The 17880-nt window shown below is 45.9% G+C and overlaps 1 protein-coding gene across 2 annotated transcripts in view; it reads right to left on the bottom strand.

The window, feature by feature from the left end:
- GRAMD2A (GRAM domain containing 2A) overlaps positions 1-17880 on the bottom strand; it is a 64308-nt gene that overhangs the window by 13414 nt on the left and 33014 nt on the right. For both annotated transcript variants that reach the window (XM_053272779.1, XM_053272780.1), the window contains exons 4-7: positions 14764-14836; positions 13284-13387; positions 4148-4246; positions 955-1026 (exon numbers count right to left, since the gene is read on the bottom strand). In XM_053272779.1, coding sequence (XP_053128754.1) covers positions 955-1026; positions 4148-4246; positions 13284-13387; positions 14764-14836 — 348 coding nt within the window. The remainder of the gene's footprint in view (positions 1-954; positions 1027-4147; positions 4247-13283; positions 13388-14763; positions 14837-17880) is intronic.

The following is a 17880-nucleotide window of genomic DNA, read 5'->3' as shown; positions in this document are numbered from 1 at the left end:
TTTGATTATGTTACTGTAAGCTGCCCAGAGACAGAAGTTTGTGGAGGTGTACAAATATAATAAATATATTTATGTATTAATAAAACAGGCTTTGTGGCTGTAAATAGATTATTCAATTCGAGTGTTGGACTGAGGAGATCCAGGTTCAAATCCCCATTCAGCTATGAAACTCACTGGATGACTCTGGGCCAGTTACTTATTTTTCAGTCTAACCTACCTCACAGGGTTGTTGTGAGGATAAACATAACTTCTGGGTTCCTTTGAGGAAGAGCGGGATCTAAATGTAAATACACACATCCCTATGAACACTGCTTATGAGGTATGGAAATGGCACTGTAACAATTTCACAGACACTAAGAGACAAGCAAAAGCAAGAGAAAGAAGTAGATTCTGACCTCTTCTTTAAATCTTTGGGGTGTGTCTGTGTGAAATAAAGTCATACTTCCTGATGATGTACAGATACCAAATTTCGCATATACAATCTTGCCTCTTAAATGAGCAGACGGCACTATTTTTAACACCATAATATGCTGAGGGGAAGTTTAAATATTTTTATTTGTATTTTTTAGGAAAATGCTGAATATAAATCATAATTCAACTGCTATTGTTCTAAACAGATTTTTAACAAGAATCAGATCAAAAACCACATCATGCCCAAGAAAAGCAAAATATCGCTCAGATTCACATTTACTGTGATTCAAATTATCCAATAAAATGAATGAAGTTGAAATCCTATAAATTTCAAGCTGTTCTTTTACTTCCCTTTTGCAAGCACATTAATAAAAAAAATCTATTGCATATATTTAATTTCTTGAACTTTCTGGTAAGTGTAATCCATGCAAAATGACAATGCAAAATGACAGTCAATGACAGGCCTCACCTACTAGTTAAAAATAATCAGCCAGGAACCCACAAAGAACTCTTGGGTGGGAAGAGGTGAAAAAATAGTGGTACCTGCAAGTGGGTGCAGACCCTCCGTAGAACATCATACACACTGTCTCTCGAGATCAGGGACACAAAGATGTACTGGAAATAACACAAAACAATAGTGAGCAACCTTAGCCCAACATCAAAGTTTGAGTCAACATGTTTGAGAAGAGTCTAACCAGGCTTTTTGCCTGTCCACCCAATAATTGGCAATTGGTTTACCACTTCAGCATTTAAAGAAAGACACACTGGAAGGGGTCAGACTTTGCCTGGAACTATCGTTTATTTTGCGAACTATGGTTATTTTGCATGTCTGAACTCATGCCAGTCAACAAACCATAGTATATTTTGAGCAGTCAAGCCACAATCTGAATGAGCCAAGGTCTCTTCCAACTTGGCTTGCTTAACTCACGTGGTAGCTGAACCCACAATTCTGGTTTAATCTTGGATTTGTTGCGGTAAAGAGAAATCTTGATTTTCTGGACTGATTGCGGGGGGCAGAAGTCAGTCAGGATTAGGCAACTGTCCAGGAAGTCAAGGCAAAAAGCATGGGACCATAAAAATTGCTAAAAGTACAAAACGTGCAGCTTTGGGGACATGGAAAGTGTTGGACAACAACAAAAAATTGCTCACTGAACCACCATCTTTGCTAAGCAGGGTCTGCCCTGGTTTGCATTTGGATGGGTGACTCCATGTGAGCACTGTCTGATGTAAGATATTCCCCTTAGGGGTGGGTGGAGCCATAGCTCAATGGTAGAGCATCTGCTTGCATGTCGAAAGTCCTGGGTTCAATCCCTGGCAGCATCTCCAGATAGGGCTGGGAGAGACTCCTGCCTGAAACCTTGGCAAGCCACTGCCAGTCAGTGTATACTGTTCTGAGTTAGACAGAACATGGTCTGACTGTTATAAGACAGCTTCTTCTATTTCTATGTCAGCACTAATCCCAACCCCTGATCTGGACTAGAGAAGTAATGGGAGACTGTTCCTTTATGGCACTGGTTCCCAACCAGGGTTCCTCCAGATGTTGCTGAACTATAACTCCCAGCATCCTCAGCCTGTCGCTGGGGATGCTGGGAGTTGTAGTTCAGCAACATCTAGAGGAACCCTGGTTGGGAACCACTGCTTTATAGTGTCTTCTAGGAGAGGAGAGCTAGTCCTGTGGTAACAAGCATAATTTGTCCTCCCAGCTAAGCAGGGTCCGCCCTGGTTGCATATGAATGGGAGACTTGATGTGTGAGCACTGTAAGATATCCCCCTCAGGGGATGGAGCTGCTTCTGGGAAGAGCATCTAGGTTCCAAGTTCCCTCCCTGGCAGCATCTCCAAGAAAGGGCTGAGAGAGATTCCTGCCTGCAACCTTGGGGAAGCTGCTGCCAGTCTGTGTAGAGAATCCTGAGCTAGATGGACCAGTGGCCTCACTCAGTATATGGCAGCTTCCTATGTTCCTAACTATAATCTCTAAAGATGTCAGCAAGTGCCCGTCGAGATCTCCAGAAAGCACGAATTGAAAACAAGGAGCGCTGCCTATACTGACCTCGTGCAAGGTCAACAACAACCCACTTGCCAGCTCAATGCAAGTCAGGCTCTGCCCCAACAGGGCTGGGTTTCCCACAAGCCATGCCTATCCTCCCGTCTGTGTGGGTGGTTTGGAATGGAGGCCATGCATGCATCCAGAAAATTTAATGGGTTTCAGTTTCAGAGACCTGTGGACGGGAAATTCATAGGACAGGAGCCAAAAAGTCAAATTCACAAAAGCCACCGCGCCAACGCTCAGAGTTAAAAACCACATTCCATCCACCCCTGCACTTCTAGGGTTTCCACTGGGGCGTTGCCTTCATTTCTTGCTCACCCAGAGCTGCGCAGATTTCTTGCAAGTGCCTGCCAGTCTATTGAGATGCCTGCCTCTTGCCAGAGGAGCAGAACTGCAGTACCAGCCAAAAGGGGCAGGGGCAGTGTTGCGAGAGCCAGAGCAAAAAGTAACCTGATACTGCTCTGCAAATAATACAATTAAAGCAGTATATATTGTTTCATAACTACAACACCTTTCAATCTCGTAAAACATGCTTCAACATGTAAGATGATAAAATGATCGTGGGGATGGAACAACGCAACAGGTTGCGAAACAGCAACGAAACAGGGCATAACTGCAGCCCCATCATTTCCTGATCCTCTCCTCCATCCCAGATGCTATGACTACCCCTTCCTCAACCTGGGGAAGGATTGTAGCTAGGTGGGAGAGCGTCTGCTTGGCAGGCAGGAGATTCCAGGCATTTTCAGGCAGGGCTGGGAAGGAGCCCATCTGAAACCCCGGAGAAACGCAGAGACAGGACTGAGCCAGACGGACCAATGGTCTGACTTCAGTTTAAGGCAGATTCCCCTGCAGGGCCAGCCCTAGAGATTTTGGCACTTTGGGGGAAGAGATCCACCTAAACCCCTGCAGTGCAAATACCAAGGAAAACCACTGCCGTGGGACGACAGTAAATGCTAAGTGGATAAAAAGAGATTGTTTTGGTCCAGATAAACAGAGAGTGGAGAGCAAACACAGGCATCTTTTGGATGTTAGCTAAGGGGACGGCAGCATGCATGAATGCACGCACCCAGGTGCTAGGTGCCGCCCCCCCCGCCCCCGGTTTTACAGCAATTTCACTCTTAAGGCACATGGCTGGAGAAAGTACCTCCATCTGCAGTGAGAGGAGAGCTGGTCTTGCGGCAGCAAGCCTGAATTGCCCCCTTGCTAAGCAGGGCCCATCCCGGTGCACATTTGGATGGGTGACTGTGTTTTAATGTGAATGATTTTAATGGTTAAATGATTTTAAAGAGACTCCTCAATGGGCTTGCTCTTCCCCCACACGCTTGCTCTGCTAGAACTGTGGCGAACTAAGCTTCTCCCCTCCAACAGTTCTGAATGAGGTTCTCCACTTGGGGAACCCCTCTAACTAACCCCGCTAACGAAACTGGTCTGCCTAGAGCAGCCTGCGAGCCAGCTGAGTTGCAGTGTGCAGGCTGCTCCAGGAAGAGTCCAGATTCAGTCTCACACCACTTCTCAGCTGGTGCACGGGGCTGGATATTTAAACCCCATTTAACGTGAGCGGAACTCTCCTGCAACATGACCTCCATGGTATTCAAGGGTCTCCTGAAAAGCTTCCATAGGTCTAACCTGGCAGCAAAGCAGATCTGCGCAGTATGGCGATACTAGAGAGAGATCTGGCCTGTGTCCCTTACCTTTCTGCTGGCACTGGTGGTGATGGCCAATCCATTTGGCAACAACCGGGCTGTTTTGTGCTTTTTTATTAGCTGGACAGAGACAACGGGAATCACAACCTGAAATGCAGAAGAGAAGTGTTTGGCTGTAGGACATCCGTGAATGACAAAACAAGGGAAAAGGCACACCAGGGGCGTACCAAGGTTGGGCTGGCCCCAGAGACGGGACTTTAAAATGGGCCCCTCGCGGCCTTCCTCTCCTTCTCCTGGCCCGATGTCTCTGCTAACTAGCCCAACTAGTTACAATAACAGCAGAACCAACTAATACAACTAATCTGTCTTTCTCTCTCTCTGACACATGCAGTATTTTTAACATGTGGGTTCTTGAGGGCACAAACAGCAACTAAACACACAAGAAAGTAAGAATACAAAAACAAATATATTCATGCAAAAAACCCCAATTGAAGGTCAGCGCTCTAACCATTGTGTCACATGGCTTTTCCGATGGGGATCTCTTATCAGAGAACTCCTAAGACCCACACCAAATTCTAAGCCCCAGGTTTCCTTGCAAGGGAAGCAGAGCAGTTATTACAAAACTGGAACAAGGTCTTAGCATAGATTATTTATTCATTTCATTTCATTTCATTTCATTTATAAACCGCCCCATCCAGAGGCTCTGGGAAGTGTACAACAACTTTTAAAAAGACATAAACACACACAAATAAAAACAGTGCTAAAAGCACTATAAAAACAATTCAATTAAAAAACCATTTAAAATCAATTAAAATGCTTTTAAAAAACAACAACACTTTACAAGCCTCAGAAGGCCAGACCAAACAAATAAGCTTTTAGGGCTCTCTTAAAGGCCAACAGCGAGCCTAAACTGCGGATATCTGCCGGGAGTGCATTCCATAGACCAGGGATTCTCAACATGTGGGTCCCCAGATGTAATTGGACTTCAACTCCCATAATTCCCAACCAAAGGCCACTGGGACTGGGGATTATGGGAGTTGAAGTCCAATAACATCTGGGGACCCACACGTTGAGAAACCCTGCCATAGACCAGGAGCAGCTACAGAAAAGGCCCAGTTCCGAGTCGCCACCAGATGTACCGGTGGTAACTGGAGACGGACCTCAAGCCATACTCTTAACGTGTATTTGGGAATAAAGGACACGGTTGCTTTGAATACAGCTTTCTTCTCTGTTTTGGAGGACCCTTTTTGTTGCCTAGAGGGTGGGTGGGTGGGGCTGAGCGAGAGAAGGAACACACAACTGGAAGGGAAGAGAAGATCCTGTGGGGTCCACCCACCACGGCTTTCCAGCCCTCTGCTTGCCAAAGCTCCGAGGCAAGCAGCGGCTGCAGCCCCCAAACAGTGGGGCTGCTGTTGTGCCCTGGAGACGGGCGGGATGGGGGGCTCCTCTCCTCCTACCCAAGAAGATGGGCACGCCTGCCTTCCTCTGGCCAGTGCACACAGCAGCAGCTAAACAAGAGACAAGTCTCTCCTTCAGAAACACCAGACAACAACTCCTCTGCTAGATGAATTCGAAGAAGTGGGAATTCCCATTCAAGTCTCACGGCCGAACAAAAATGCTGACAGAGCAATCGCTTCACCAACACGGACTAGTACTGTACAGAACCGTTGTCCAATAGCAAAGGGGACAGGTCAGGGCGCACTCCTCCCTGAAGATACCATCATGTGCAAGGGGCAGTCATCTCTCTCCGTTCTCAGACATGGAAAATATCTACAAGGTATGAGGGTGAGGGTGGTTTGTGACTATTTTGCTTTTTAACAAACAAACAAAAGGGAGGGGGGAGCCCTATAATTCGCAGCCACAAAGGAACGCCCTCTGATAACAGAAACAGCTTAACAGACGCTCTGCCAGCGATGCACATATGAAAGTCTTCTTCAGGAAAGGAGGCAAGACATACTCACAAGAAAGGGAAAGTAAAGGTTTGCAGGGGAGGTCTGGGATGCAAATATAGCCACCCCACTTCCAGACCGCGACGACGGCCTCAGTTACCCCAACATTCCTCCCTCCCTTTCCTGTAACAAACTGGATACGATTCTCTCACCAAGTGGTTCACAGATAAAAAATATCCTACTTCCAAGGGTAGTTTCCCCTATCCTGACTTTGCTTTCTTGGCCAGTAAGTTATCACATAGAATTCCGAGGTGGTGTAAAGAGGATAAAGGTAAAGTGTGCCGTCGAGTTGGTGTCGACTCCTGGCGACCCCTGAGCCATGTGATTTTCTTTGGTAGAATACAGGAGGGGTTTACCATTGCCTCCTCCCATGCAGTATGAGATGATGCCTTTCAGCATCTTCCTATATTGCATCTGCCCGATATAGATGTTTCCCATAGTCTGGGAAACATACCAGCTGGAATTCGAACCAGTAACCCCTGGCTTGCTAGTCAAGTCATTTCCCCGCTGTGCCATTAGGTGGCTCTGTACAGAGGATACACAGACTCAAAGGAAGGACTGCAAAACAGTTGCCGCATAGGGAAGATAAACTCATCCCACCCTCCCCATTTTGCAGGTTCTTATAACACTTCAAGCTGTGCCCAAAATAGCTCCTGGCAAAACCACCAGCACTGCCGTAATAAATGTGTGCATGTTTGGTGTGACTGTGCATATGGTGGCCACCTACTGGTTAGCACCCATGCTGGGAAGCACTGCTTCACAATGCCCAGAACAGCTCCTGAACTCTTTTTGAAGGATTATTTGAAGTTTCTTTTGTAGGAAAAAAGTTGGTGCACACGCATACATACAGTCTCTCTCTCTCTTTTTTCAAGATCCTCTGCTCCTCAATCAGAAGGGGAGCTGGTCTTCCGGTAGCAAGCATTAAGTGCCCCCCGTGGCTAAGCAAGGCCTGCCCTGGTTTGCATTTGGATGGGTGACTACATGTGAGTGCTGTCTACTGTAAGATAGTGCCCTTAGGGCAGGGCTACTCAGCTGTTTTATTGACTAGAGGGCCCCGCATCCCCAGCTACAGTGGCCAATAGTCATGGATGATGGGAATTGTAGTCAAAATCTGCAGGAGGGCCAAAGTTGAGTTGCCTTGCCTTGAGGGATAGGGACGTCGTTCAGTGGTAGAGCATCTGCATGTATGCAGAAGGTCCCAGATTCACTCCCTGGAATCTCCAGGTAGGGCTAGGAAAGACGCCTGCCTGCAACCTTGGAGAGCCACTGCCAGTCAGTGTAGATGATACTGAGCTAGATGGACTAATAGTCTGTCTGGTTATAAGGCAGCTTCCTCGGCTCCTAAAAGAAACCACCACCCCCAACACACTGCAGAGCTTCCTTTCCCTCTCAACAATGCCATCATTCAAGAATACTTTTAAAAAAGTTTCTACACAAGTTAAATTAACTAGACCAGGATGTGCTTGCATTTGGGTTCAGTCAATTTCACTGTTGTATTATCTTGCATAAAACTAGGAGAACTAGACAAGAGGGAGACCTGGCTCTTTCTCTCTTCTCAGTGTAGGGAGTTTCCCTTCTCCTCTACCATGTTTGTACACTTTTCAAGCCGTGGATGCCGAATCAGGACTGGTGCCACAACAGCAGTAGCAGTTGCAAGGAGGAGCTCAGTTCCATGGCTCTGCAGAACGAGTAGACCATACACAGTCTTAGAGTTGGCACCAGGGGCTGAGCAAGAACTTCAGGTAGTCTGTGAACCAGGTCCTCAAATCTTGCTCATTGGTACCATCTCAGGGGACAAAGGCTTATCGTTATTTTTGGCATCTGCCCCCCTAGAGATGGCAAACAGGTGATAGCATTGCTGCACTTTCAGCTTTCTGTGTATCATCATCTCTTCTTTATCCCTACCCCACAAACAATTATGGTAAAATTGCAGTCATTTTTGCAGAGAGGAAAGGGTTAGGGACAGGGTTAGTGTTAACAATGAACAAATGGTTGTACTCTCTCCATGGAGTAATCTTTGGAGAACACTCCTGCCAATTTTCATTTCCATTTCTGTGACAACACGGATACCATTTTACGGTGGATTTTTGTGTTTCTAAAACTTTTAAAAACTTTTTAAAAACAACTGCACACTTGTCCACTGCGGGCCCGATAGTCATCAGAACAGAACTGCCCTGCTGGATCAGGCCCAAGGCCCATCTAGTCCAGCATCCTGTTTCACACTGTGGCCCACCAGATGCCTCTGGGAAGCCCACAGGCAAGAGCTGAGGGCATGCCCTTTCTCCTGCTGTTGCCAACCTGCAACTGGTATGTAGAGGTGTTTTGCCTCTGAGGCTTGAGGTGGCCTATAACTGGGGTGAAGAAATGTTAGCTCAGTTTATCAGCCAGACAAAATATTTTACTCATCAAGCTATGTTGGTACATTGCTCATCAGGACTTTTTTCACTCGTCAGGCATCATTTTTCACTCGTCACAGACTAGTAGACCACTGGATTTCTGCAGCCCTGCCTATAGCCCTCAGACTAGTAGCCATTAGGCTGAGTGTTTTACCCTCTGCCTTGCTCCTTAGAAGGTTTTGCAAGGATTCCCCTGTTTCGGGGCTATGTTCTTGTGGAGAGGGCTGTTTAGAAACAGTTGCTCATGTGCTTTTGTACTGCCCTCTGTTCTGTGACTCAAGGGAAGAATTATTCACTCACACACACACACACACACCCCGTTTGATCAGTTCCCAGGCAGGCCTGACTCATTTTATCTTAATTTATGTCTTGCTGATGTTAATGTGGGTATTACTAAACTGGTTGCTAAACTTTTATATGGGGCTATGAAACTGACCTCTCGTCATGGGGTTTTATGAGGCTGATTGTGTATCTTTTAGTTATTTTATGCTGCATATTTATCTATGGTAACTGTCTAAAGTTTTAATTTTGTTTGGTTTACGGCCGTAAATAAAATGATTGATCATTGATTGATTAACTACTTTCATTGGCCAGTAGCCATTAATTAATAGACCTGTCCTCCATGGATTTATCTAAACCCCTCTTAAAGCCATCCAGGCTGTTGTCTGTCACCACATCTTGTGGCAGAGAATTCCACAGGTTGATTATGCATTATGTGAAAAAGTACTTCCTTTTGCCGGTCCTAAATTTTATTGTCAGGACACTAAAAGCACGACAACACACTGAAAGCTGAAAGTACCGCAATGCTGTCACCCATTTGCCACCTCTAGGGTGCAGACTTTATCAAAAATCGCAATGAGCATCCATCCTCCCAGATGATACCGACCACTCCAGTTGGCTCATGTTCTAAAGGTAGAAACGCCATTCCTTCAGTCAGTATCCAGAGCAGGGAGCAGTGGGACAGGGAAACAAGCATGCCACATCTTGTCCAGATTGTGGAGCTAAGGAAAAGCTCAGCCCAGCTAAAAGCAAGTCAGGATGCAATGACAGAAGAATCCATCCCACTTTGGGAGCCGGAGGAGCATTCTTCCTGCGTGATGTTTATTTTAATAGGTCGTGCTGCTGATATAAATAATTCAGCTGTTCGGCAGCGTTTTAAACAAGTCTGCTCTAAATACGGAAGAACGCTGCCCATCGACTGCAGAGTTTACCAGCTAATCTCAGAACCAGAGAAGAAGCAGAGATGCTGGACTGCATCAAATTTATTTATTTGATGCAGTCCAGCAATTCTCTTGCAAGACTTCAGCATGCCACAGAGTTGACAATCAGCTTTGAGGATTTTTTTTAAAAAAAAGAATGAATTGGGTTTTTTGGGGGGGATGTGGGAGAAAAGAGCCAGCTGCATTTGACTCCCATAAGATGGGCTTGCATCTTTACAAATCAAAATCTGTAGCTACAGGTGGCCACATACAGATACATCACTGTGCATGAAAATCCGTCTGCTTTTCACTAGGCTGGTTATTGGCCCAACCCCATAATCCCAGGGGTGACTCAAGAACAACTAGTTTGGGGGCACAAAGAGGTGGCAAAGGCTGTTATTAGGGGAGCAAGGATTTGCTATACATTAAATACTCACTTTATTAATGAAGGCTGCTGGACATTTTCAAACATTCAGAAAATAGGCCAGATTCCTCTTAGAAAATACAGACTTTTTGGAGATGACTTTGCATCCCCCCTGCACACATGGTCTCACCAGAAGCCCAGTTCCGGGCCAGGAAGGAAGGGAAGGGGTTGGCTGGGCTCCTGGGAGGCTGGAGGATTCTCCTATCTACCTGGCTGCACTGACTTCTGCTGCTTGTTCTGGGTTAGAGGAGTGAGTCAATGAGGCTTCTTTGAACACCAGAGGCCTTTGAAAACAACTAATTCAAGCCATAGGATCATAATATACCATGATTCTATTGTCTGACACTTTGCTATAAAGTTCCAGCCTGGTGGATGCAGGACTAGGAAATATTTTGGAAGGGGTGCCTGCTACCCCTTGGAGCCATCCCTTTGTTCTTACAGATAGGAAGCTGCCATATACTGAGTCAGACCATAGGTCCATCTCGCTCAGTATTGTCTACACAGACTGGCAGCGGCTTCTCCAAAGTTGCAGGCAGGAATCTCTCTCAGCCCTATCTTGGAAAAGATGCCAGAGAGGGAACTTGGAGCCTAGATGCTCTTCCCAGAGCAGCTCCATCCCCTGAGGGGAATATCTTCCAGTGCTCACACTTCTAGTCTCCCATTCATATGCAACCAGGGCAGACCCTGCTTAGCCAAGGGGACAAGTCATGCTTGCTACCTCAAGACCACTCTCCTCCTATGTTGGTCATAGGAGGGAAAATGCTGGCCAGATGCACCCTGACCAGCATTTTTCCATACATAGATCTGCTGAGGAAATCATGTGAAGAAGCTGGTAGAGTATACATCACTCACTGTGCCCTACTTTCTGTTCTTTTTTTAAAGACGCTAGCATTTGTACCTCTAAAGGAGAACGAGCTTTCAAGCAATTGCTCTAGGCAGAAACCTTATGCATCCCTCTTCCTGGCGATTCTCCTGCCTCTCCATCGTCACAGACTCTCTCTCTTCGTCTTCTCCTTCTTCGTCTTCTTCTTCTTCGTCTTCTGTGAATTTGTTGATTTTGTACCTAGACATCTTTGAAGACTCCAAGTTCCCTCCCTGGCAGCATCTCCAAGATAAGGCTGAGAGAGATTCCTTCCTGCAACCTTGGAGAAGCCGCTGCCAGTCTGGGTAAACAATACTGAGCTAGATGGACCTATGGCCTGACTCAGTATATGGCAGCTTCCTATGTTCATGTGCTTGCTAATGACTTGGCAAAAACAAAACCCAATTCCAGAATTCAGCTCTTTCACAAGGGTGCCTTAAGACCCACCCTCCCCTTTTTGACACATCACATTACATTTCTTAAGGCGTGTACAGGTCCAACAGTGTAATGCAGACATGTTTTAATTGTGTTTTTAATGTTTTATATTTCAATTGTAATATTTTAATCTTTTTATCTCGTTTTTCTTGTTTTTTTTCTTGTTGTAAACCGCCCAGAGACCTGCGTTTTGGGCAGTATACAAATGTGTTAAATAAAATAAACAAACAAATGAATAATAAATCCAAATTTACAAAGAAAAACAATTAAAAACCGAGCCCACAATTCCAGGAGGAGAAACATGAAGCCAATTGTGAATGCAGCTTTACACGAAGGCATATCTCCACAGCTGCAAGAAATATATTTTGGCCTCTGTTAAAGAAACCCGGTTGAGTAAGGAAATCCAGCCACTGTCCAAATGGCTCTTTCTGGTAATAGGCCACTGAGTCAGGCCCACAAATCTGGGCCATCGGAACCATCTTTGGGGACAAATTCTCATAGTGATTTTTGGCAACATCTACCCTTGTAGAGATGGAAAATGGGTGACAGGATCGTCGCAATTACCACTGTCTGTGTGTTGTCACCCCTTCTTTATTGCTACTCCCAAAGAATCACGATCATGGAAAAATTGCAGTCCTTTTTGTTCAGAGGAAAGGGTTAAGGTAAGGTTAGGGTAACAATGAACAAGTTGGTGTACTCTTCATGAAGTAATCTTTGGAGGACATTCCTGCCAGTTTTCATTTCCATTCCTCTGACAACATCGATAAAATTTTATAGTAGTTCTTGTGTTTCTAAAAGTTTGAAAAGCTTTTAAAACACCAATTGCAAATGTGGTCACTGCAGGCCTGATGGTCAACCGCAAGCATGCTAAAACAATGAAAACGGAAAGATTCCAATGCTATCACCTCTTTTCCATCTCCAATGGTAAAGTAAAGGTAAAGTTGCACTGTCAAATCGGTGTCGACTCCTGGCACCCACAGAGCCCTGTGGTTTTCTTTGGTAGAATACAGGAGGGGTTTATCATTGCCATCTCCTGCACAGTTTGAGATGATGCCTTTTCAGCACCTTCCTATATCGCTGCTGCCCGATATAGGTGTTTCCCATATTCTGGGAAACATACCAGCGGGGATTCAAACAAGCAACCTCTTGCTCACAAGGCAAGTCATTTCCCCACTGCACCATTAGCTGTAGACCTTGGCAAAAATCAAAATGAACATTCATCTTCCCAAATGGCGAACACCCCAGCTGGCTCGTTAATATTAAAGGTGATCTACCCAGTGTAGTGGCTCAACTCCAAGTTTCCAACTCCAGTTTTCAGATCCAAAGATTCAAGTTTCAGTTTTCAGCTCCAGGGCGCTTTGCAAGTTACACTCTACAACAGTGTCACTACTGTCCACTAAGTGTGCTTCTGCTCTGCCTGTGTTTCGTCATCACAGTCCCTGTGCTGTCAGCAAGGTGCCGTTCACATTTCCGATGCCTTCTATCAGATTTCATCCTTGCATTTTAGTCCTATAACATTGCATGTGTGTCGCAAAAAAATAGCTGTATTTTCCCGTTGCAGGAGGTTTGCGCAAGCTCTGTATGTTTTCAAAACTATCCTGCCAAGCCGAAACATTTTACTGCTGAACAGTGTGTAATCAGGAAAGCTACCCAATGCAGTGGCACAACTGCCAGGTTTTTCTGCAGGAAGCAGATTTTCGAGGTCCGTTTCCCCTGGGAGGCTTTTGTCTCGTGTATGGGATGAAGGCTTACTTTAATGACTGTGTGTGTTGGGTCTAGCATATCTGGCAGAGCTCTATCTCTTGTTCTCGGTTTCTGCTTCTCGGCCTCCAACAACGTTCTCCCTGCAGTACTTCCAAATTCATGTCCAGTTCCGAGACAATCCAAATACTTCAGCTACTGCACCAAAGCTGACTTACCTTGATATCCTTCCCAAAAAGGTTTGCATAGAAACAGAGCCAGTTTGGGGAGATGTAAAGGCGTCCTTGGATGAGGATATCTCTCTGAAGGGCACAGGAGCAGACTGCAGGAAATACAGATAATGTATCGGAGGTATCAATTAGGGCTCATATACAAAGCAATGCTCTGCGGACACAGAACGCACACAACCATCACCTCCTCCCATGGCTCCCTGGAGCTTTTTTTTTTTTTTTTTAAACACCCTTGTCAAGGAACCCTTGTCAACAACAACACTGTGGGTCGCTCCAGCATGGGTCATTCCAGGGAATGGGGACAGAGCTAATATTATGGGTCTCCCCTCCCATCATAGTTCATGAGCTAGGCCCACAAATTCCGGTCATCGGTACCATCTCTGTGGACAAATGCTCATTGAGATTCTTGGCACCATCTACCCCTCTCGAGATGGAAAAGGCATGATTTGTTTATCTGAATGACTTATCTATTTAGCATATTTTGATACTGCCCAATATATATGGGCGGTTTACACACTGAAACCAATTTAAAAACAGCAAAACATTAAAATGATTAAAACCATTTAAAATCTCCATATGTTCATATAACAGGAAGAACCAGAGCTAGAGAGAGATGTATGTTTTTTCAAAGAAACATATTTGTGCACACTTGTTCCACTTTTATTTCCCGTAAACAGATTTCACAATTTTTTTCACAATTCCCCCCCCCCCCCGAGTCTCCAAAACCTGTCTGGTCAGAGACAACAGTGGGATAACAGAAATTAGGATATACACCCCTGGAAGAGATAGATCCATTATACTGTCTTCAACCATCTGAAAGGCTAGTGCTGGTCATAAGGACACAGGAAACTGCCTTATACTGAGTCAGACCATTGGTCCATCTAGCTCAGTGTTGTCTACACTGACTGGCAGCAGCTCTCTAAGGTTTCAGGCAAGAGTCTTTCCCAGCCCTACCTGGAGATGCTGCCAAGGACCAAGCCTGGGATACTCTGCATACAAAGCAGATGCTCTACTCCAGGGATTCTCAACGTTGGGTACCCAGATGTTATTGGACTTCAACTCCCATAATCCCCAACTCAAGGCCACTGGGGCTGGGGATTATGGGAGTTGAAGTCCAATAACATCTGGGAACCAAACGTTGAGAATCCCTGCTCTACACTCAGCTAAGGTCCTATCCCCTAAAGGGACTATCTTACAGCAGACAGTGCTCAAATGTAGTTGCCCATCCATGTGCAAACCAGGGCAGACCCTGCTTAGCAAAGAGGACAATTCATGCCCGCTGCCACAAGATCAGCTCTCCTCCACCCAGCCCCGGAGTTGCTTTGTCTCCTGTTGTTAAAAGCATGTGCCTGCCTCTCCTCTCCAGCAGGGGGGACTTTCCAATTATCTCCCCTCCCACTTTGAGCAAATTCACACACACACACACACACACACACACACACACACACGCACGCACTTACGCACTCACCTTTCAGCACACTCTCCTCTGTGGGGATGTCCTTGAATAACTTGTGGTACTGCGAGTTGTATTTATTTGGAGCCTAGAGACAGAGATAAAACAAAGCACAAAAAGTCAGGATGTCAGAGGGGTCCCGTCCCCCCCGCCAGGGATGTTGCTGATGTACAGACATCAGTAGGAGGACACATTTAGTCTTCTTGCAGACATTACTCTTCTTTTGCATAGGACTCTCGGCAAAAAGAACACCCTGTTTGGATAGGAAAATTAGGCAAAGGAGTCTGGAACAAAGTTTGCCCCTGAAAGACTTTCCTTTGCCATCAATACAGGTAAAGCGGAAGCTGCTGTCTGCTGAGTCAGACTATTGGTCTATCTAGCTCAGTATTGTCTACTCTGACTGGGAGCAGCTCTCCAAGATTTCAGGCGTACATTTTTCTCAGCCCTACCAGGCCACCTAATGGCGCAGCGACAAAATGACTTGATTAGCGAGCCAGGGGTTGCCACCGGTTCAAATCCCAGCGGGTATGTTTCCCAGACTATGGGAAACACGCATTTCGGGCAGCAGCGATATAGGAAGATGCTGGAAGGCACCATCTCATACTGCACGGGAGGAGGCCATGGTCAACCCCTCCTGTATTCTACCAAAGACAACCACACAGCTCTGTGGGCGCCACGAATCGACACCAACTCGACGGCACACTTTATTTTACCTGGAGATGCCAGGGATTGAACCTGGGACCTTCTGCATGCAAAGCAGATACTCTACCACCAAGCTAAAGCCCCCTCATCAGTATGAAGGCTGGGGTGCAGTCTTTATTCAGCAGGACTCCCGGCTGTGCCCCCAGTTAGCTTCTGCCTCTGAGAGCTCTAAGGTGTGAGAGCCATTGATACCATCCGCTCAGAGCAGCAGAAATACCACAGCCGCCGCCCTTGGCAGCAATGAGTTCATCTTTTTTAAAACCAATTTTAACTGCGCTCGCCGCCCTTGAACCAGCTCTAATATGAGCTGAGCCTGGCCTCCCATTTGAGGGTGCAAAACCACACATGCTCGGTCCGAATCCAGTTCCGATTCAAACCAAACTGGCCAAACTGGTTTTGTGTGCACACCTAGACTCCTCATTGGTACGACCGACAGGATGCAGTATTCTGGAGCTCTAACTGAGAGGGCAGTAAGGCCCACTTGGCAATCTGATTTGATGGCTGCTTTGAGGACCATTGCGTTTTACACAGGTTGTAAAATCAAAGTAAACACAGGCGTGTTACGGAGCATCCTGCAGAGCAGAAATGCCCTTTAATCCCTCCTTACTGTGACAAAGGAGGAGGGAAGAGAAGGCTTGTTTTCTGCACCTCCAGAGAGTTGCTCAGACTTCACTCGGAGTACTGTGTCCAATTCTAGGTCCTACATTTTAAGGACGACGTTGATCATTAGGAGCCAGTTCAGAGGAGGGCAACAAAGATGGGGAGAGATCTGGAAGCCAAGTCCTAAGAGGAACGGCTGAAGGAGCTGGGTATTTTTATTTATTTATTTTTACATTTATATCCCGCTCTTCCTCCCAGGAGCCCAGAGCGGTTATGTTTATCCTCACAACAACCCTGTGAGGTAGGTTAGGCTGAGAGATCTACAACTGGCCCAGAGTCACCCTGTGAGCTTCACGGCTGAATGGGGATTTGAACTCGGGTCTTCCCGGTCCTAGCTCAACACTCTAACCACTGCACCACACTGGTTCTGGGACTCTGGCTTGGAGAAGAGGACACTAATGGGAGAGAGGAGAGCTGCCTTCCAATATCTGAAAGGCTGTCATGAGGAAGAGGAGGTGGTGGTCTTGTTCTACGTTGCTCCAGCAGCCAGGACTAGAACTAACGGCTTGGAACTGCCATTAGAGGTGCACCTAGGTAATTTTGGAGTCTGGACCTAAAGGCTTTTGGAGCGCGCGAGCACACACACACTCTGCCCACTGCAAGTCAAGCATCATTTTTTAACCTGTAGGTTTCTTGAGGGCACAAACCACACCACCCAGAGCAGACTAAAGACAATTTGGGGGCCCCCAGGGGTTTTTGAGGCCCTGGACTTTGGCCCCAAAGTCCAGGGGTAAGAGCGCCTCTGATTGCAATTACACCTTGTGCAAATAAGGTGGGAGAAAAATGACTAATATCCTCTCTTGCAAGAAGAGGAAATGCAAACATATCACACCTGCTGGGTACCCCCCACCTTCCCCTCTGCTGCAACCATCTGTTCCACAGCAGAGTGCACAGAGATCTGTGCAAGAAGCCCGCTATGCGTAAAGATCTGTGGGTTGGGGCTGCATGCTGGTATGAGAAAGGGGAATTGAACGACCTTGCCCTGACCTCTCCTAAAAACATGTGCCAAAAAATATCATCGGCGCAAAAAGCAGCAGCTCTTTCCTGAGCAGACAAGGATGATACATCAAGTTGGGGAACAGCCACCTCCACAAATCTAATGTAAGCTTCACCCTAATGTAAGTGTTCAGCTATCAGAAGCTTTCCCAGACAGCAGACTTCACCGCAGGTTTACTATGAGGCTTTATTTATTATTTATTATTATTTAAAATATTTATATCCCGTCCCAACTGCTCGGGATGGTGTACAACAATAAAACAGATACAAAACACAATAAAAGCAATAAAATTAACCAAACTGAACAGACAAGTTAAAAGTCAGGTTAACAACCACAATCAAATTATAAGTTATATTAAAAGCTAAAAACTAAAAATTAGAAAAAGCTAAAGAACCTACCAGATATAACCAAAAATGGAGCATTAAAAAGCCTCCTTAAAAAGGGGTGCTTTAACTTTACTGCGAGTTTGAAGTTGCCCCAAAAAATCGATGTGAAAAGTGGATTTTTTCCACCCCAGATATAAACCGGGCTACACTCTAACGAACAATGAAAAACCTGGATTGTGTGTGAAGTGCTTCTTAATAGCTCGCAGGGACTTTGGGGTAAACCTGGCTGATATGTGAATATATACACACCTCCATTCCGGAGGAGACGCAAGCTAAAAGCTGGGTGTGAAAAACTTCCAGCCCATGTTGACCTCTGAAGCGAAGCTTCCAAACAAAATCAATCCCATGCTTATCAAGCACTTATCCAAACCAAATATTTATTATAAG

This window comes from Hemicordylus capensis, chromosome 10 (genome assembly GCF_027244095.1).
Source record: "Hemicordylus capensis ecotype Gifberg chromosome 10, rHemCap1.1.pri, whole genome shotgun sequence".
Classification (NCBI taxonomy): Eukaryota; Metazoa; Chordata; class Lepidosauria; order Squamata; family Cordylidae; genus Hemicordylus; species Hemicordylus capensis.
The sequence above is the reverse complement of the archived record's forward strand: the minus strand, read 5'-3'. Positions and strand labels throughout refer to the sequence as shown.